The sequence below is a fragment of the Athene cunicularia genome, assembly GCF_003259725.1.
Source record: "Athene cunicularia isolate RWA chromosome 19 unlocalized genomic scaffold, athCun1 chr19_part1, whole genome shotgun sequence".
NCBI classification, from domain to species: domain Eukaryota; kingdom Metazoa; phylum Chordata; class Aves; order Strigiformes; family Strigidae; genus Athene; species Athene cunicularia.
Genome location: NW_020799124.1, coordinates 8,208,882 through 8,228,634, shown reverse-complemented (window position 1 = coordinate 8,228,634; position 19,753 = coordinate 8,208,882). Strand labels below are relative to the sequence as shown.

The window sequence follows — 19,753 nt, the reverse complement described above, 5'->3', positions numbered from 1 at the left end:
TGTGCTGCATGGGGGGGCCCCCCTTAGAAAATGTGACATGGTCAAGCTCAGTTTTGAAAAGTAGTACTGCACTGCTACAAAAGGGGCACGGTAAGAGGTGCCAACGTAAAGCTGTAAGGAAAGGGCTGTTAGTACCTGTTAGGTAACAAGGTTACCAGACATGCTGCAAGAACACTTTTTTTTTTTTGTACAGATTAAGACTATACAAGTATAGGAATGCATACAAAACTTGATCTCACCCCTTTTACAGTCTACCCGAACAGAATCCAGTTTTCTAGCCCACTCCCTCAGTGAAGCCTAGCTGACCCGCCAGGTTACAAATAGTGCCAGTTATGAGTCTCATTCTAAGTGAGGAGAACCTACCACCCTACTCAAATCAAGCTCCAGAACACCAAGAACTGGAGAGAAGAGCATTTGTTTTCTGATGTTTCATGAGTGATAATACCACAGTCCATCCAGTGAGTATCTACACTAAGAGCTTTTACTACACTTAATTTACAATCTTGTAAATTTGCTCTGCAAATTTGGCACACACTGTTTTGTTTTTAAAGGCCCCTTTAAGTTTCTTCAGTTTGAGTTCAGCAGAAGCTTGAGTTACTGCTTCGGATGCTGCACTGCCCTTCCCCAGGAGGGGCAGCCCCCGGGGTCAGCAGCACAGCTGGCTGTAGCAAGCACATCTTCCACCACTGCTGGGAACAGTCATATTTCCAATTTAAAAGTCAGAAATTGTTAAAAAGGTAAATTCTGAAGTGGCATCAGTTGGTGAAAAAGGTCACACATGCTCCAACTCTAAAATGGTCACAGCTGGTACTTAAACAGGAGTAAAGGTGTTCAGGTGCACGATGGAATAAGGTGGTAAGAAGGGAAACGACCGCACAGCAACTGTACTCCCTCTCCAAACCAAACGGAATTCCCCTCCGCCTCGCACGGTGCCCGGTTTAGGAGCAGGGAAGCCAGCAGGCAGGTGGCTGTTCAGGTGAGTTCTCCTCTCAGTCCCCTCACACCCGACCGTGTGCTCCTCTGGCCTCCTCTAACCAGCCAAGGCATCGGCGCTGCCCGCTCAGGCAGAACTGTCCCGCAGCCCGTGCCTGCTCCTGCGGCTGTGCAGGTCACAGACTGATCACCCACTCACCTGCGAGACACCCCCAGCAACCCTCTGCACTCATGGGAAGCCACGTCAACCGTCTGTAAAAATACACTAAGGAAAGCCACACCAGCCCTGTTCGGTTAGAAACAAAACGGTCAGCCACAGCCGGGGTTGTTGAGAGCAGGCAGGAAGGCCAGGCTGCTCAGAACAGCACTGCCACAGGCCCAGGGGGATGCTGAAAGGCCATGAACAGCCGCTTGCCTCACACTCTCGCACTAGCCCAGAAACTCAACCAAAAAAGTCTTTTTCTGCGTAAGTCTTCAGGTGCATTTCCTCAAGTGTTCAGCTTGCTGAAGAGATGGACAGGATTGGTTGTAATTCTGCCACACAACGGGGCTTCCTTAAACACTGCTGCACAGGTTAAGTACCAGTAACCAGTTAGGAGTTAGTTTTGGGAAGGGAACGTAGGAAAAAGCGTTTCATTCTGCAGCTCCCGAAGGCCTGTGCTTTTTAATTCAAAGTTTATTCAACAGAACAGGACCCTAAATGTTGGAAAACTGCAGGTGAAACGTCTGGTATTGGATTTAGGCATCAGGAGGCAGCTGCTGTCACCTCACAGTTCAGCAAATAGTGAGAAAGGTTAAAAACCCCAAAATCTGGCAATAGCCAATTCATAGAGAACCTAAGCCACATTTCAATTTCACTTAAGTGAAATTAAGTGTCATCTTAAGAAGATGACAACTCTGCCCTCTATTAGTCATGATTAAGGTAGGAAAAATGGCTTTTGAGTGTCAGGATTATGAAAGGAATTAATTGCAAGGGTGAATAAAATGCTTTAATTCTTGCAGTGAGTGACAAGGAATTGAGCTCGTATGCTTCTTTTTGGCTGTTTTTAAGGCATTCCTCTTCAAAACCACTGATTCTAACTTCATGTTAGTAGCAGGATATACACTGCTAATAATAGGGCTTAAGCACTTAAAATATAGTCATGTGCATTACAGTTTTGAGCATTTTCTGTCACTTCTGGTCTTCTTCAACACCTTCAGATCTATGGCCAAGTATGTGAAGAAAATCAATAAGCAATGGAGGAAAAGTCCAAGTTACAAATTTTGGACAGCAGTGATCTGCTCCTTCAGCCTCCTTTTTTTTAATTGAGTTGTAAGTAGGGGCCAGTTCAAGAACTCAGTTTGCCCCACCAGTATTAAAAACGCCCACAACTGCACATGAAACCATCACTATCCAACTGTGGGCATGAAATTCCAACAAAAGGAGAAAAAGGAGGAGGAATGGTCATGTTACTGCCATACATTTATAGAACAAGAAACCTAAACCCAGCACCTGATTGATCACAAGAATTTCTTGCCTCCGCTGTCACATTACAGTGTTAATTTGTCTGGTTCTATGTGGGAGCCAACTCTGAGCAATACCGTGGTACCATACTGAGCAAGAGATGCACTGTACCTTTCAAACTTGAACCAGCAGAATAATGCAGCTCCTTTGCACTTGTGCTCTGGGGCTGAGAGTGCAATCACTGCTTTGCACACTAATATGCTGACCCAGAAGAGAGGGGTTGAGCCGGCCGCTTCACTCAGCACCTTCCCCTCACATGTTCCAGCAAAAGCTAGCAACTCTGCACCTGGTGTCACCCACCAGGCAAAGCAAGCAGACCTGCGGACCCCCCATGTCAATGCTCAGACAATGAAGAGGATTTTTGTTTGGGTTTTGTGGGTTTTTTCTTGTTTTGGTTTGTTTTTTTGCTTCTTGTTTTTAAACAGAAGGGATTACAGGTACTGCTCAGCTTTACAGATGAGAAAGAACCAGTTGTAGTTCCATATTCTAAGCAACATTTGTGAAAAGAGATTACAAAACAGTGCATTTCTTGTGCTTTTCTTTAAGTATCAGAATTTAACGGAGAAATTTCAAGGAGCTAAATTCTCAGTACATTTTTCATTTTTTTGGATTAGCATTTATCTGCTCAGGAGACACACAGCTCACTCATGTCCACCACATTTCAGAAGCATTCAGATTCTTCAACACAAAGTCAATGGTTAAAAAAAAACCCAAACCCAAAACAGTACTGAGTTATGAAATAAGATCAATATCCAGTGTCCTGCTAATAAAGTCATATTTTAATATAAAATATTCATACAGCATACTCTACACCTCATTCTCTCTGCTAGCTGAATACTGTTACTGACTATTCAAACAGAAAAACTTCAACCACTTTGCTCTTCAATGTTTTGGAGGGACAATATGGTTTCCAGCAGCTACTTTGATCACAGTAGTGGGGGGAAAGGAAAGAGGGAAAGACAGGGGTAAATGTTCCAAAACTCTCTATTAGGTTACGAAGTCGGCTGAAAGAGGGGAAGTTTTTCAGAATGTAAGGACTGATCCCACTCAGTGGAACACGAAACACCACACTCATTAGTGTTTCCATTAGACAGTTCGCCTTCCTATACTGCAAGTCACCCTTGTGCTCTCTTCCTGCCCAGTACGAAACCTTTTTCCCCCTCTAGAAACAAAACTTAGTCATTGCTCCCCTCTGTTGTCTTCTGCTCGTTCGGTTAGAGTTAAATAATAATTAATGTTGCTATAAAGATGAGTTAAAAACCCCAAATGCAGCCTTGGAGCCCGCTCATCAGGGTGTCATGTTTCGGGAAGCTGATTAATGTCCGTCAGTTTTGTGTCATTCAGGATTGCACGGATTCTCTCCAGGGAATCTGCCTGCCGGATCCGCTCCAGCTGCACCTACAGAAAACCAACAGACACCACTGAGCTAGCAACTCGTGTCGATGCAGGACCAGACCCACAACCAGAACTGAGCCAACAGGCCACGTTAGCAACCCCTAGTACCTGTGCAAGCAGGAGAGAGAGCAAATCACCATTGGCTGAAAACTGCAAGGCGTGAAGGAGCACAAGCTTAATTTAGAACCAAGAATGGGAGGAACAAAGACATAAGGCAGTTGTGTTTTTACAATAAAAAGCCACTTTCTGTGGGGGCTCAAGCAAACCTTAATCTTCACTCTGTTTTGCCTAATAACCAGTCACCAACACCACAGTGGCCAACCCAGAGAAGATGTACAAAGCAACATCAACTTTCACAGAAGGAATGTAAAGGAAGTGCAGACCTGCCTAACATGTGTCTTCAAGCCTCCCAAGATCAAAGCAAAAATGCTCTTGGAGGAAACATCCCATTTCCAAGCTCGCTCCCGTTATTTGCTTTTCCAATAATCCATCTTAAGCTATTTCTTATATGCTGAAAAAGCACCCAGCAAAACTGTGTTGAAATTAATGCAAAGAGATCACAATTACTTTTAAATTTTTTTTCCCACATTTTTTTATACTAGGATCTGGGCTTTCAGGTGTAAATTCCCAACTAGTAGTTAACTGATTTTTAACCCTTCTGCATTGTTGATTTGGCCAGTGGACACCTCACACTAGCGATAGTCCACTAACAAGGTCAAGGAAGGAAATAACCCTGTCTGGCTGTCAAGAAACCAAAATCCTCATTTGATGGTAATCTCTCACATTACACAGCAGATCTTGTACTGTGTAGGTGGAGATGGCACAAACCAATGTTTAAACTGAAAGCACCAACTTCTGAGAAGCTAATGTGTAATAACTGCTAAGGGGCAGAAAGAAGACACAAAATACAGAGCTACAACATTCTTACAGCTCATTACTGAAGGACTACTAAACTACTTGCAAGTTTTGAAGATGTGTGGTGCATTCTTCCAAAGTGGTGTGTATGTTTTTGCTCTAAGAACTGCATAAAAAAAAAAAAAAAAAAAAAAAAAAAAAAAAAAAAAAAAAAAAGACAGACAATGACAGGCAAGAAGCAACTTCACTAGCAGGGCAATTCAATGGTTTCCTTTGTCCTACCTACCCCTCCAGAAACAGCTAGAACAGAAGAGGACAGTTCCCTATTGTCCATCCAGCTAAACTGTCTAGTAAACAATCTCCTATGTTCCTGTTTTAGTCTTCCAAATAAACCTGAATGCTTCACTCAAAAAAATTTGTGTTTTTAATTTCACTGAATTTCATTGAGCAGACTGGCCAAGAACTCAAAAGAGACAGTGCTGAAATTCAGTACCTCCTTTGTGAGCAAGATTCCTAGTAAGCTGGAATGTGAGGGGGAATGAAAATTCTAAAAAACAGAGACACTGAAGGTAAGACCAATCTAGCCTGGCTTCTTGAGGAGACAGTCACTCTGCAAACACAAAAACTGCAGGTCTCTTTGTGATCTCCACATTTAACAAAGAGAGACGAGCCTGCCAAACTGCAATTAGCCTCAATGAACACCCCTGCCAAAACTTCAGCCACCTCTCAGTACCTCATTGCCAACCACAGGTTCCAGATTTTGGAGGAAATACAAGGATAGCAACAGTGACAATAGCAAGGATAAGACTTTTAGATAGTATAAATAAAAAGCAGAAAACATAATATGAAGAACCATTTCATATATTCATATCAAACAGTACAAGTTCCTTACTCTGTCCTCAAATATTTGCACTCTAATGATTTGTTATGAAAAGTAACATACTGGAAAAACAACAGGAGATGGACAATGAAATACCAGGGTCTATAGGCACCAATGTTTATGGCTCTCTACAGTTTTTTAGCACAATAATTGTATATCTTTGCTGCTGAGAATCAGCTGGAATCAAGTAATCAGAATAAAATCCCCAATAGGCTTTAATATTAACCTCATACTAGGAATACTTGATCCATTTATTATACTAAAGTTAAAAATAGTTCATAAAAAACACATAAAATTTACAACTGCTACTTCTTATTTTACAGTTCTGAAGAAGTGAAGTAGCAGCACGTTACAAACTGACTGCACTTCCCTTACCTGAAGCGTCTGAGAAAGCTTTACAAAATCTCTCTGCACTTGCTCACTGACATCTAATTCAGTCTGCAACCGCTGAGCTTTATTCTTCTCTTCAAATACCAGCTGTTCAAGGTTTGCCTAAAGAGAAAAAGATGCTTTATGTTAAGTTTAAACTTAATAAAAAAGAAGCTTGTATAAACTGATTAAAACATGATATTAGAGCAAAAAACGTGGTTATTCTCAGAGTCCAGGCAAGAAATTAAACCACTCTTTCTACACCTCAATTTTCTAACCACAAAAATCAAGGGCTAATACCCATCAGACAAACACTCTCATTAGACTGGTTAAAGCATGAAAAAGCCACATGTCTTCTAACAGCACTATGTCCAAGGATCTCAAAATAAAAAAGCAGATTTCTGAGTTTTAATGAAACATGACCATAGACAAAGGGTAGTAATCTGCTGGTGAAAACATGACTATCTTGCTGTCTCGAGCTTTAGTCAAAAAAAGTCTTTGGGGAAGGGGGAAAAAAAAAAACCCACGACAACAACAAAAAAAAAAAAAAAAAAAATCAGACCACAATTAATTCATCTGACTGCCAAAGCAGGGCTCCTTCCTGCAGCAACAACCAAACAACATTTATTCAAAAGGATCAAAGCACTCAAACCAAGGTTTGCTTAGGCAGGAAGCTTTCTATATGCAGAAATGTTACTGAAGCCTTACACTGGAAGACAATCCAAAAGAGATATTCAAGTTAGCAGCAATTCAGATCCACCACTTTACAAATCCAAGTGCAAAGTGATTGGGATGAGGATTTAAACCACAGTCAGTGGACACTATTTCACTGCCAGAATCTTACGAACGTTCGAAAGCTTCTTTTTTCATACTTATGTCGTGACATATTCTCTGACCACAGTTTGATCATCATAAGAGATGCATATACACTTCATACCCAGACATCATAGCTACCTTTGCTGCGGTCTCCTTCTTAAGCTGTTCTTCTAGAGTGTTTTTTGCTTCCTGCAAACTCTCCAGCTGCTGCAGGTTTTCCTGCGAAGAACTTTCCAACTATATTACAATAATAAAAAAAGTATTAACTCAACCTCCTAACATTTCAATGTCTCACAACAGAGGAAGTGTAGCCTAAGTGTCTTTCCTGGGACTCAAGAATACAGCTAAATAAACTCTTCTAGGGACACAGAAAACACCTAAATAACATCTCCTTCTCTCAATTTCTTTCTTTTTGGAGCTGGAGAGAAACAGCCAAACTTGACATTTAGGTTGTTATTAGGTAGCTTAATATTAGTTAGGAATTAGTCAACCCAATATTTAAGTTACAGATTAATAAACAGACAAAACACTTTTTAAGGAACTATGAATGTGTCCTAGTCCTACACTGGCATCAATACAGCTATTCTGTCCTTCAAAGTTCCAGGCACGACCTTATGTGTTTTCTTTGAAATGGTGACAGAAAGCCACTCAGGTGCATCCACACTCTTATTTGATACCAAGAGCTGCAACAGACTGAGAGTGTCCAGTACAGTGTCAGTGCCTTCAGTAAGAACATCTGTGTAAATGCATAGACTGGTGTTCCTTCCTACAGAAAGGAAAGGTTATCCATGCAAATAAGCTGGCCCTCCAGCATCCCACAAGCATGCTGAGGTGAAGGAACAATAATGTTACGTGTTTCAGAACTCTCTCCTTAGTTCAGCTCTCTTTCCATCCCAATACCGGGCATACTAAACATCATACAGAGGTACATCTAAAATGTTACTGACACATCAAAGGCAGATGGGGAAAAAAACCTCATTTTCTCTAATACGAAGAGAGGTTGATGCCAAAGACATTCACCACAGTGTCACCGATAGAACTAGCAGAAAAAAGAGAAGCCTATTCTCTTTGTTTAAAAAAAACCCCAACAAAACCAAAGATCCCACAGCAGAAGGGCTTCTTACCTGTTCCTTTTCCACTTTTATTCTTTCCAGTTCAGCTTTTAAATTGGAAATGGAGGCTGAAAAACAAGAATATTAAAGCTTCAATGCAAGAAAAACACAGGAAACTGGATATATCCTGTTTTCTTCTGTTAATATTTAAAGGAGAATTAAGTGTGTGCTACATCAATGGTACCTCAAAGGTAAACAAATAATTGTACTTCTGTTTTCAACTGCACAGCTTTGATGTATCTAGTGTCAAAAATGGGACGGTATTTAAAATTCAGGTAAGTCTAGCTATCACAAAATCAAGTCTTCACTTATCTTACTAGATTTCTAATATTCCTGTTTTGAGACTATTTTAGCCCTGCTCACCTATTTCTTCTTTGCAATTCTCTATTTCCAGCTGTAGAGTTTCTTCTATATTTTCTTTCAAATATTGTTCGGCTTGAATCTGTTCTTTTAAGAATAAAATCTCGGCCTTGAGCTTCTCCTCAAGGTGATCTGCTGCTGTCCGCACACCAATTATGTCTTCACGATATTTTACAATCAGCTCACGAAGCTCCTGAATCAATGATTAGCAAAGATCTGTATTATGATTTTCAGCTACACACAGTACTATATTTATCAGCATATAAAGTCAAAGCTATGCTACCCTGAGGTTTGTCCCACCATACCAGATCTTGCATCCAGCAAGGTATTAAACCAAAATTGCATACAGTTTGCTTGGTCAGGGTAAATGGAGAACGTGTAAAGATTCATAGCTCCACATGCTTATGGCCCTCTCCCCCTGCCCTTCACCCCCCACAATTTTTTAAGCTCAACGTGCTTGAGCATAAGGGAGTGGCCATGAAAAGGATGACAAGGCTTATCATTATTCAAGGCTCAGGATTATTACTGCTCTTAACACCTGGACAGAAAATTAAAGTGACTGACTTGGCTTAATTTATTGAATCAGTATCTACATTGGGGCCATGGTGACTGAACATCTGTGTGCCCTGTTGCAAAATAGTTTAAACGAGCTGAACTGGGATAAACCCACACTCTGCTAACAACAGAGCAGTTGTCAGGCCATAGTTAACTCATTTTACTATCATCTAGCCATGATAGATAATGGACGTTTATGGGATCAGACTGCTGCTTTTGTACATCACAGATTTCAGGGTTAAAATCCAGACTATCGTTCAGTACATTATTTAAGTCAGCTTTCTGATAAAGAAGATTCTTCCAGAGAGATCTAGTCACATGCATTATTATGTGTGTTGAGGATTTAAAAATGTTTTACCTCTGCTGCTTCTGGTAGTATGAAGTCTTCAGCCTGCTGTAAAGACACATGCAAGCTATGTTTTCCTTGAAGACTTTCATTATCTTTTTGCAGTCTCACCAGCTCTTCTGAAACCTGCTCCCTTGACTGTGTCAGGACAGCCTGCAATGCAAAGAAAAGCATAAATTCTCACTTAGGGTCATGCTCAGACTCTTCATGCCCCATTTACTATCATTGCTTTCAAAAGTCTGGTGAATTGATATTCTTTGTGAAGAAGAGAAACAAAATGATTGTGTGGATCAACATGATCAGTTCTCTCTTGCCTGGCCTACGCACCAGAAATAAAGACAAGATCAATGTTAACTGTACAGACAGATAGGAGGAAGCAAGTGATAAATACAGCATTGTTAAGCCTCTCAGTTTTCTTTTGTGTTTATCCACTAGCTAGCTGTGCTCATGGAGGAGGGGCAGAAAGGAAATCACATGTGGTTTCGGGAACTGGCAGTGATGTTTATTAAAATCACCCAACAACTCAGCTGTAAAATCAGATTATTCAGAAACCTTAAACATTCACCCTGAAACTTTCAATGGTAGGTGTCTGCCTCCCACTGTCTTTTGAGGAAAACATCAAAACAGCTGATCCCTTGTAAAGAAAATGGATTAAGAAAATATAGTTCTGCTTGCATTACAAACGAAAAAAAAAAAAATCCAGTGAACTTTGAGAGGAATGATTGCTCTGCTGTGGGGAAACAGGGACTTGAACTCTGACAGCAGCTGCCTTTTGTATTATAGGTGGACAGCATAAAAAGCATATTCAGATCAATAAATTTCCTGACTCTTCTGCATCTCCATTAGGCGTGCTCTCATGCAGAACATCAACAGGACATTTCTGCAAGCACTGTCCTGATGTCCTACAGACAGTCCCAGACTCTAGAAATGCAATACTGGAATTCATGAGAACAAATGCTGTGCCAAGAAGAAAAAGAGGAAACTTGATTCTAATATAGAAGAGAATGAATTGCTCTAAGGAAGTTAGACTTTGCCCTAGAAAACAAGGTCCTATTCCTATTCTCTAGCTTAATTCTTACAAGATGCTCAAAACAGTCTAAAAAAAATAAAAAAAAAAAAAAAAAAAAAGTAAGTTCCCATGCTATCTGTTCTTGGGCATTAGGGCTGATATTTTAAGTTTAACCTATGGAAACACTGAGCATTCATCTCAAAGTCAAGAAAACACTCACTAGTGACAGTACTTGTGCTATATCCTAAAAAATTGTCTTGAGAACCTATTTTGTCTTCAGATCTGAGGTGAAATAAATACTAAATGGGCATGGAATGTACATGACTAATAAGGGGGTAAAGAACTTGACTATTGATCTCCATATTAATCAATATGCATCCTCACAGAAAGCCTGACAGACTGGCCCTACAAACTGTTACAGATCCAGCACTTGCTGTCAGAGCTCACTCGACCAGTATCCTTACACATTAAGATACACAGCTCTCTCTAGCTAAGCTTGGCTGTGCAACAAGACAAAGTCTTTTACAAACACAGTGAGCTCCAAAGGTTAGACAAACAGCGCTCTTTGAGTGATCTCTGGGCTTAAGCTGTCTTACCATTTGCTCCTGGACACTTCTTTTTGCTTGTGAGAACGCCTGCTGCAGTTCGCTGAGGAAGTTCTCCGACTTCTGACATTTAGCCATAAGCAAAGAGATCTTAAAAAAAGAAAACCCACAGAGACAAAGATATAAAGCATGAAACAGATTCTGAAGAAGAAATAACCATTTAAGTTCTCTTGCCTGTTATCTTTGCTATCATATACTTCGAAATTTCAAATTAATCCACTAAATGTTGTTAATTCCTTACTCAGTAAAGCAGTAACACAGCTCAAGTCAGTAAGAAGAGATACTGTGCTTCTGTACCAATATACTTATATTCTAATTTACCAAACTCTAAAACCAAAATAAACAGTTAATTCTAATCAAATGTAAGCCAGTTCAGAGACCCTGAAGGGAAACTGCAGAGCTACTACTTAAGTTCTCAGCATTTTCTTGAAGGTAAACTAATTTTTTGTACTTTTTTCTGAAACCACAGATCTTCAAAAACTTTATGATTTAAGTCATTTAACAACACACATTTAACTGTAAGATTAAGCATTACTTAAGTGCACCCTGGTACAGTCAAAAGAACAAATGTATAAACATTTTGCTGTCATCTAAGGCAGACTTTGTCTAACGACTACTGTTTTCTTAGTAAGAAAAAAAACACTGGCTGGGATGGGAGAGAAAAAGTCAGCTCAAGTGAAGTAAATTCAATGTCTTGTACACAGCATTTACCTATTATGGTAATCTTTAATAGGCAAAAGATAACGATCTAAAAAAAACCCCAAACAAACAACAAAACAACCTATGACTACCACATATCCTATTTGGTTCCATTGTTTCAGAAGAGTTATGTACACACCTCAGACTGAAAAATCTTTTCAGTGGGCTATTATTTTCAAGAAGCCTAGCACATACTTTGGACCAACAACTGTTACTGCCTGCTCAGCTACTCATTACCCATATGTCTTCACCACAAGTCCGCTAACTGGCTGTCACGTATTGACGAGAGCAAGTGGACAGTGAGCAACAACACAGGGCTACTTTTGCATGTTTGAGTGATTTCATACACAGGCCACTTCAAAACTCAAAACCTACTTGAATTACAATAACCACCCCTGTAACAGATTTCAAGAATGGAGATGAAACTTTAGGGACAAAACTGGATAACATATTAGAGACATGTCAGACTTATCTAGAAACTGACAGACTCAGCTGGAGTATAACTAGAGCTAGAAATACTCATTTCTGATGCCTCTACAGCAGGTAATCCATCCATATCTAACAGAAGATGAATTCTTGTTAAATACTTTTGAATAATATTTCATGATTCCTACCATCCTGATTACAAAATGCTTGTACCTGATTAGAGGAGTCTTCAGCACTTTGTTTCATGTAATCCTCCAATTCCTGTTTATCTTTCATTGTCTTTTCCAGCTGGTCATTAGCCTGCCTCAACATCACCTGCAGCTTTTTCACCTGTGTTGTTACAACAAAATAATTTTATTTTCCATTCTTTTGGGGAGCATTTATTTCCTGAACACAAATATAACCTATCCCACTACAAAACAAAATCCCTCAAATCCCTATGCAACCAAGAAGTTCCTTTCTTGTTTGGAAACACGCTGCATCCCAGATCACACCTACAGGGTGGGACATCAACCTGCACTGGACCATTGCCAGGTAATGACTTCAATCACTTATTTCAAAGCAGCATGTGACTCATGCCTTCCATACTCATCTGAAAATTGTTCTTCAGTATATGGCAGGAAACAAACATCCTCCAATACTTTACAGTCATTTTATGCTGTTAGGATGAGGTCCTCTATTTTTTCATTTGCTGCTAACAATTTTTGCAGCATCAAAGATAATATAATTTAATGCATGACAAGCATTTCAGAATATAAATTATGAAAGATACTGATTTCAGCATGAGGACAACACTTTTTATAGAACAATGCCTTTCCTGCGTGGTCTTATAGCACCAGATAAAGTGGTTCTCCAAGGTGAATCCTTAAGAAACACGTACACATGGTGCTTATGACCACATACCTATAGCAAATCAGGTTATATGAATAAAATGTCAGAAGTTATCCAGATTTTAAGTATGCTCTCATTGTTCAATTAAAACCAATTAATAAAATAGCAGATGGTTCATTTTTGCATCCTTAGTAGTTTGAATAGCTGCAAAAATCTTGCTAAAGCTAGAAGAGAAATCCCACCTGGTCTCTTGTTTCAGCCTCCTGAATCTGGATACCTTGCAACTGCTTCTCATAATTCGAGCACATATCACAGCGTCTACCCAGCTTGTTCCCTGCATTCTGCACCTGGAGAACACAAAGTTATCACCTGCCATAAAGGCCATAAAATTCTTCAAGGAATGCAGGAGTGCTACATACTCAGGTGTGTTGTGCGATCACAAAATATTACAGATAAAAGACAGTGGCAGACTCATGTAATGGCAAGATTAAGTTGCTCTAAAAGTAAATGATAATGTAAATCAGCTGCTGGATATCAGCTTTTCCCAGGAGGAGTCCCACTATTAGCACAAAAGCAATAAGCCATGACATGCAAGAGTTCATCAAGCCATTCAGTGTGTTCTTTTCAAATATATTAGTTAATTATCTGTACAGAAACAGACATCTCAGAAAAGCTTTCAACATGCCACAGCATTTTTTTATGCAATTATTCTGTATTACATATCCAGCTATAAACACAATATTATGGTGTTGGGTTGGGGGTGGGGGTTGTGCTTAGTTTTGGGGTCTTCTTTGTGTGTATGTGGTTTGGTTTTTGGTGTCTGGTTTTGTTTTTTTGGTTTGTTTGGGTGTTTGGGTTTTTTTCTAAATCAACACAAAGCAATTAAAGCAAGTCTGTTCATCAGGTCAGGACTTCCTTAAATCTTTTTCCTTCTGTAACTGAGCTTTGAATATTTTTCAATGGCATATACTAATTCTGTTCTAAAACAGTCATCAAGCTTTATTTACTTTATAATACCTTCCTCCACTATTGCTCAGTATCAGAAACTGAATAATCAGCTAAAATGACAACTGGGAAAGAATAAAGTAAAAGACAGGCTAACTTTAAAAAAAAAAAAAATAAAGAAACTAAACAGGAGGAAAAAAAAAAAGTGTCAGGGTGTGCAGGAGGGAAACAAAGAGTAAACCAGCTGCCATTTTAAAAGTGCAATGATTTTGGCCAAGGGGACAAACGAAAGTTCTATCAAAGATTGAGCTGCAAGTCAGGTTTGAGCTGAAATCGTATTTGTGTTTGCTGTTCCATGTTCTACCCACACAGAGTGGCATTCACATACCCTGCCTGTACTCCTGCCTCCAGAAACACGTGGGAAGCAGCGCATTTCTGAATTCTAAGAAAGGGTTGGAGTAAAGTGTCATCAGAATGTCAACAGGGCAAGGAAATACTGAAGAACAGAGGATTTAACTTGGCTCCGAGATCATGATGCTGTAATTTCTCCAGATATTATAAATTACTAGCAACACCAAAAAAAAGCAACTATACAATAGGTTTGGAGAGACCTCATAAGTAATGACTTGCAGATAAGATGAATTCCAACAAGTTGAGGAAATAAAATACCACTAGTTCATCTCACTGTCCTTTGCCTAGCCTCTTCTCTTTCACTGCATTTCTACATTCCCTCTTTTATCCCCCTTCTTGTCTTCCTTTTCAACCATTATGGATTGTTATCTCCTCTCCGCATTTTCTTCTTCCTAAAGTATTGCTCCTTGGCCTCTCCTTCTAAAAGAGTAATCACATGAGCCCCACAATACTCCTCTTTTCAGCTGAATGCAAGCTTTGAAGTGGCATCATATAAAGCTGCTGAAAAACTGACATGCAGAACACCCAGAAGCAACAATTTCCTTGGTCACCCATATTGAAACTGGCACAGTGTTATGTCTAATCTGCTGCTTGCTGCTCTCAGAAATTGGTTTCTGATGATGCAAGCCCCCAACAATTTTCTGAAGCTTCCTTTGTGGTAGCTTTGTGTGTTATGCATATCTTGGCTGCTCATTTCTAAATTGCACTCCACGCACAATGCTCAGTAAAACTCCTTGTCATACAAAATAGCACTGTTAGCTCTGCTCCTTTTGGTAATCTTTGCACTTTCCTAGTCACCCCCAGTTGCATTATAAAGTCCTTTCCTTAGCCTTCCATTTTTTTACTTTTTTTTTTTTGAGTTCTGCCATCTTTTTTCACCCTCTCACATATTTGTGAGATCAACAACTACCTCTGTCAGACCCTCCCAAAGTGCAAAAACGTCCTGTACTTAGTAAAGCTGTCTTGCCCATGAACAGGGTCAACCAATAGTTTACATCAGATGTGCTTTACCTAGAGAAGTATTCCAAGAGAGAAAAGTGAATAGCTACATATGATGCTATTTCCTTCTGTGCCTGACTCCATGTAAAGCAAATTAGAAAGAGCTTTCAGGTAGCAGAGAGCAGCCTGTCACAGTAGATGCGTGCAGTGGGCACTCACCTCCTTCTGCAGTAGGTTCCACTCCGTCTCGCTAACCAAGCGGTAACCGCTAGGAGATACGTAAGCACTTTCTACCCCTTGTGTAACACTGGAAAGAAGTGAAGCAGTCTCTTCTTGCTCTGGTGTCATTGCTTTGATTGCTTTTTCCTGATCTTTGGTTAACATGAACCCACTTGGCATTTGCAGAGACCCAAGGGAAGCTGTATCAAAGTTCTCAGACACTGAATCTGCTCCAACAAGTGGTCCAAAATCTGACTCATCCAGGTTCCCAGCAGATTTTGCTTTGTTGTTGTATCCTAAAGCTTTAGACTGTAAAGATCCAGATGTCCCCAGACTGTCTGTTGACTGTGCTCTCCGCAGTCCCTCTTTAAACATATCGTTATCTGACTTATTGAAAGATTCGCCAGAAGAAAGAAGCAAGTCTGCATCCAACGAATGGACTGAGCCATGGGTGCTATTTACATGCACCTGGAATTAGAAAAACATGGAAGAAAAAATTATATACTCCATTCTAGAACCATGGTACAAGAGGAATGCTGGACACTAATTATCAGACATGGTAAAGGCAAATTTAAATTGGCTTTGGCAAGAACATCTGATCACTAAGCTTAAGATGGCCAAGGATAGAGAACTGAAATGTACCATTAGTTAGAATTAAAGAACAAAACAAATAAGCTAAAAAAAAAAAAGGAGTCTTCTATTAACAGAGTGCTTTTGTAAGGATCTGTCTGCCTGCTGGACAAGCAAGGACAGAGTCACCTTACATCTTCCAATATTTGAAATGAGGTGCTTCTCCCACTAAAGAGATACACTTGCAGTATCACTTCTAGAACCAAAATCTACACAACAGAAGGCAAATACTCCACTTCCACAAGTAAATTCAGAAGTCTTTCATAAAACAAAAAACTTTACAATAACAAAAATAAATGGAGAACGATATACTTAAAATCTACTCTATACTGACTTCTATGTCTTTCTTCTGCTTTGAGTATCTGACAGAATATTGTAAGAGAAATATTTTCTTTAAAATATTATTTGTACATAAAATGAGAAGGGAAAAGGCTAGGCTTAAACAGAAATGTATCCTGGGGAATACCAATACTAAAAACCACACTGTCCTGTGACATAAAAGGGCACATTAAGCCTCTTGATCTATTTTTATTTATTTGTAGCACTGAAAAGAGAGTAGTAACGTTTTATTTAAAAAGCATATGACTGCTTTCAAAATACTTTACAATATATTACACACTTCTGCTTTGTCATTAGACATTTAAAGAAAATAACACTGAAAACAAGGCTCTTAAGAAAAATAGTAATTTCCAAAATAGGTCAGCAGAGATGGGCAGGCAGCTGGTACTTCCATGTAAGTGTTTGTAATTTATAACTATATATTATGTACTACTGATTTTATGGCTATTGTTAATGTCTTGTTTTAATAATTTTTAGGCATAGTATTTATAATTACACATATATATATACACACATGAGTTCAAGTCCACAACAAGAAGTCAAGAGAATACAGACATATATAAAATTGCATCTTCAGACAACAGCTGTTTGGTGATACAGTTAACAAATCATTTGTTTGTATTGCAAACTGAGAAGAGCTCAGAAGTCAAATTATGATAAATTGTAAGGCATGACTGATAATATGATTCATTACCACTTGAAAACACATTCTGTACAGTTAAAAAAGGTCACAAATAGCAACAAAAACAAATCCATAAATGGAAACTGCCCTTTCTCAAAATGTAACATTTTCCATTATGTATAATCCCTAGAATTAAATAAATATTGTGATTAAGGGACTAAAGAGTATCCTAGGAACTGAGATTAAAGAAAACGTCAGCAGATAACACTTTTGTTCACCATCAATGCATCTCATTTGCATATCTGGATAGAGAAGTGTTAGCATACAACACTAGATGAAATAGAAAGTAGTATCCTCACTGTAGGATAAAGGGTAGAACTAGATCTCAGCTACATTTAGATGTTATGATTCTGAACATCTTCCTGCATTCTGAACTATTATAAATCATTGATAAGAACAAAGGACAGACTCTAGAAGTATATCTTTTTTTCCCTTCAAGAAGTCTAAATAAAACAGGCAAAATACTGGCTCACACTGAAAATTTTCAAGTCTCTTGAAGCTTACATAAGCTTCTATACCACAAAACTCGTTTGTTTTTATTAATTTGTCTCTATTTTGACTTACAAAACCAAAATGGAACCTGTCAGATGATCAAAACCAAGCAAATGCAGTGGAAAAGGATACGTAACTGCGCATTTTTAAATAGTTTCCAAATTCCAACCTGTGTGCTCATTGGACTTGTTTCCTCAGAAATTAAAAGCTTAGGCAAATTTCAGGTGCAATTTCAGCTTGTCCCAGTGCATGAGTATCTACAACACCCAAATGGCTTGCTAACTCACGACATCCAGCAGCATCACTTTTTCTGGCCATTACAGTGGGTTTACTAATATCTCATGCAGCTTCCGCAAAACTTGGTGCTGAGCCCCAGCTACTGGCTTGCCTAAATAAAGCTTATTTTTGGCTGCTGAACAGATGTGGTCAAAAACCTCAATTCACATAGCTGGATGAAGCTTAATACACACAGACACACACATCATACTATTGCACATGCTAACCAACTGGCTAACTTCACAGTCAGTGATCTCAGACTTGCCTAACCAGTGTATGTTTAGCACAGAATTCAACAAGTAGGTTAGCAAAGGAGCTACAATACCCTTGCTGAACATTCAGACATAATTGGTTTAATTCTGAACATTTACATGTGTCAGAACATAGTTATAAATCCCAAGAGACTTCAACAGCAGTTAACATACAGAATGTAAAAGTTAAATTAGTTTTTAACAGCATCTCTCAGGATTGGAAAGTATTGTCTTCTAATCTTGATTAGAATTTATATATTCAAGTGCAACTCCAAAGATCTTTCATTGTTTAATAAGAACTACAAGCTACAGAGAATAACAGGCACTAAGTTTGCATTTGTATTTGTAATCAACACCCTGAGGAATGCACAAGTGCTCAGAGTTGCTTTGAACTATCCAATTGTTTTACCTCTTCATTAGAGAGCTGGGTAAGGGTTTCCTCTTGGGCTTGAGAACATGAAGCTTTCATTTCATCATCTGAATCTTTTTGCTTCTGTTCCTTTCTCTTGCTAAGCCTTTGCTGATCATCTTCTTCCTAGAAATCAGTGGTCAACAGAAAACACGTGAACTTGATAATATATTTGTATCATTAATGGCCCCATTAACAGCCATTATACAAGCATGAACATTAAAACAAAGTGTGAAAATTAGAAGTGCCTTCATCACTCTAAACATTGGAATAGAACATATGGAAAAAGAACCAAAAGAAAGACATCACAGAACACCAAGTCATAAAGCAAGTACACAGTCACTTGTATAAACTGATTTAAAACTGAAGCTCTTAATTTATGCCTGAGCTAGGTACTGTATTGGAAAAACCTAGACAGAAGTGAAACTTGCTATCCTAACATCCTTGACCCAGATATTTTGCATCATAGATGACTGTTCTTTCCTCCAAGATTAGTTTCTAGATATTATTATCTTTCCATTTAATAATGTTGACAACATGACTTTTAAAGTTACTATATACATTAATATTAAAATAATCACCCAAATTGAGAGTTTCTGTTATAACTGTTGGCTGTCATTCAAATGCAGAATTTCTATTAATACTGTCACCTATAATTTTTTAAAATATTATAACTTAAATAACTTGTCTCTAATGTGATTTCTATACCTGATACACCACATTAAATCTACTGTATTAAAAAAAGAGACACCCCCCCCCCCAAAAAAAAAAAAAAAGGGAGGAAAGCAGAAAGCAACCTGGTCCTTTTTTTTCAGTTCTTCAACTTGTCGGAGCTGCTCAGAGGTCAGAACAATTTCCATACGTTGCATGTCCCTCATCAGCAAACGCTGAGACTCCAAGAACTGGTCATTAGCTTTTTGCCATGTGTGTTTCAACTGGTTGTGCTGTTGTCGCTCTTGCTCTAAGAGATGGCAGACTATTCAAAAACAGAAAGAGTCATTCTGAACCAGAATTTTTTTTTTACCTTTTTTCCAAAGAGAGGCATTTTCATGAATAAAAGTAATTATTATTCTAATCAAGAACAGCCAGGCTTTGTTCAACAACTATTTAGGATGAAATAAGACATTTTCTTAATTCCCTAACTTGGCTTGTGATTAGGGATGTATTACTGACAGTTCAAGATTTCCCAATTAGAAGACTAAAGCCTTAACTCCATTCATGAATTCTAATAGGGCTTTTTTTAGTGCTGGTTTCAAAAGACTGTCTTCTATGCCCCTATTTATTTCAACAGAGGTTCCGTTTTTCATTCCTCTGCAGTGATTCTGTGCTGTACTGGCATACATGTACATTCACACACCCATTCCACCACCAGGCATTCAGAATTGACATACCTCAGCGAGACATATCAGTACATTATGGAAATAATGCTCATAATTGTACACAAAAGACACCAGTAAAATCACTT

The 19,753-nt window shown here is 38.8% G+C and overlaps 1 protein-coding gene across 2 annotated transcripts in view; it reads right to left on the bottom strand.

Moving 5' to 3' along the window:
• Positions 1-2,228: 2,228 nt before the first annotated feature.
• RABEP1 (rabaptin, RAB GTPase binding effector protein 1) overlaps positions 2,229-19,753 on the bottom strand; it is a 49,368-nt gene continuing 31,843 nt past the window's right edge. Inside the window, exons 7-18 of one of the 2 annotated variants that reach the window (XM_026861398.1) lie at positions 19,086-19,264; positions 18,289-18,414; positions 15,210-15,677; positions 12,938-13,042; positions 12,078-12,194; positions 10,731-10,829; positions 9,138-9,278; positions 8,228-8,417; positions 7,877-7,932; positions 6,891-6,989; positions 5,943-6,059; positions 2,229-3,835 (exon numbers count right to left, since the gene is read on the bottom strand). In XM_026861398.1, the coding sequence (XP_026717199.1) occupies positions 3,734-3,835; positions 5,943-6,059; positions 6,891-6,989; positions 7,877-7,932; positions 8,228-8,417; positions 9,138-9,278; positions 10,731-10,829; positions 12,078-12,194; positions 12,938-13,042; positions 15,210-15,677; positions 18,289-18,414; positions 19,086-19,264 (1,799 nt within the window). In that variant the 3' untranslated portion in view covers positions 2,229-3,733. The remainder of the gene's footprint in view (positions 3,836-5,942; positions 6,060-6,890; positions 6,990-7,876; positions 7,933-8,227; positions 8,418-9,137; positions 9,279-10,730; positions 10,830-12,077; positions 12,195-12,937; positions 13,043-15,209; positions 15,678-18,288; positions 18,415-19,085; positions 19,265-19,753) is intronic. The other variant, XM_026861399.1, reaches the window with a different exon arrangement.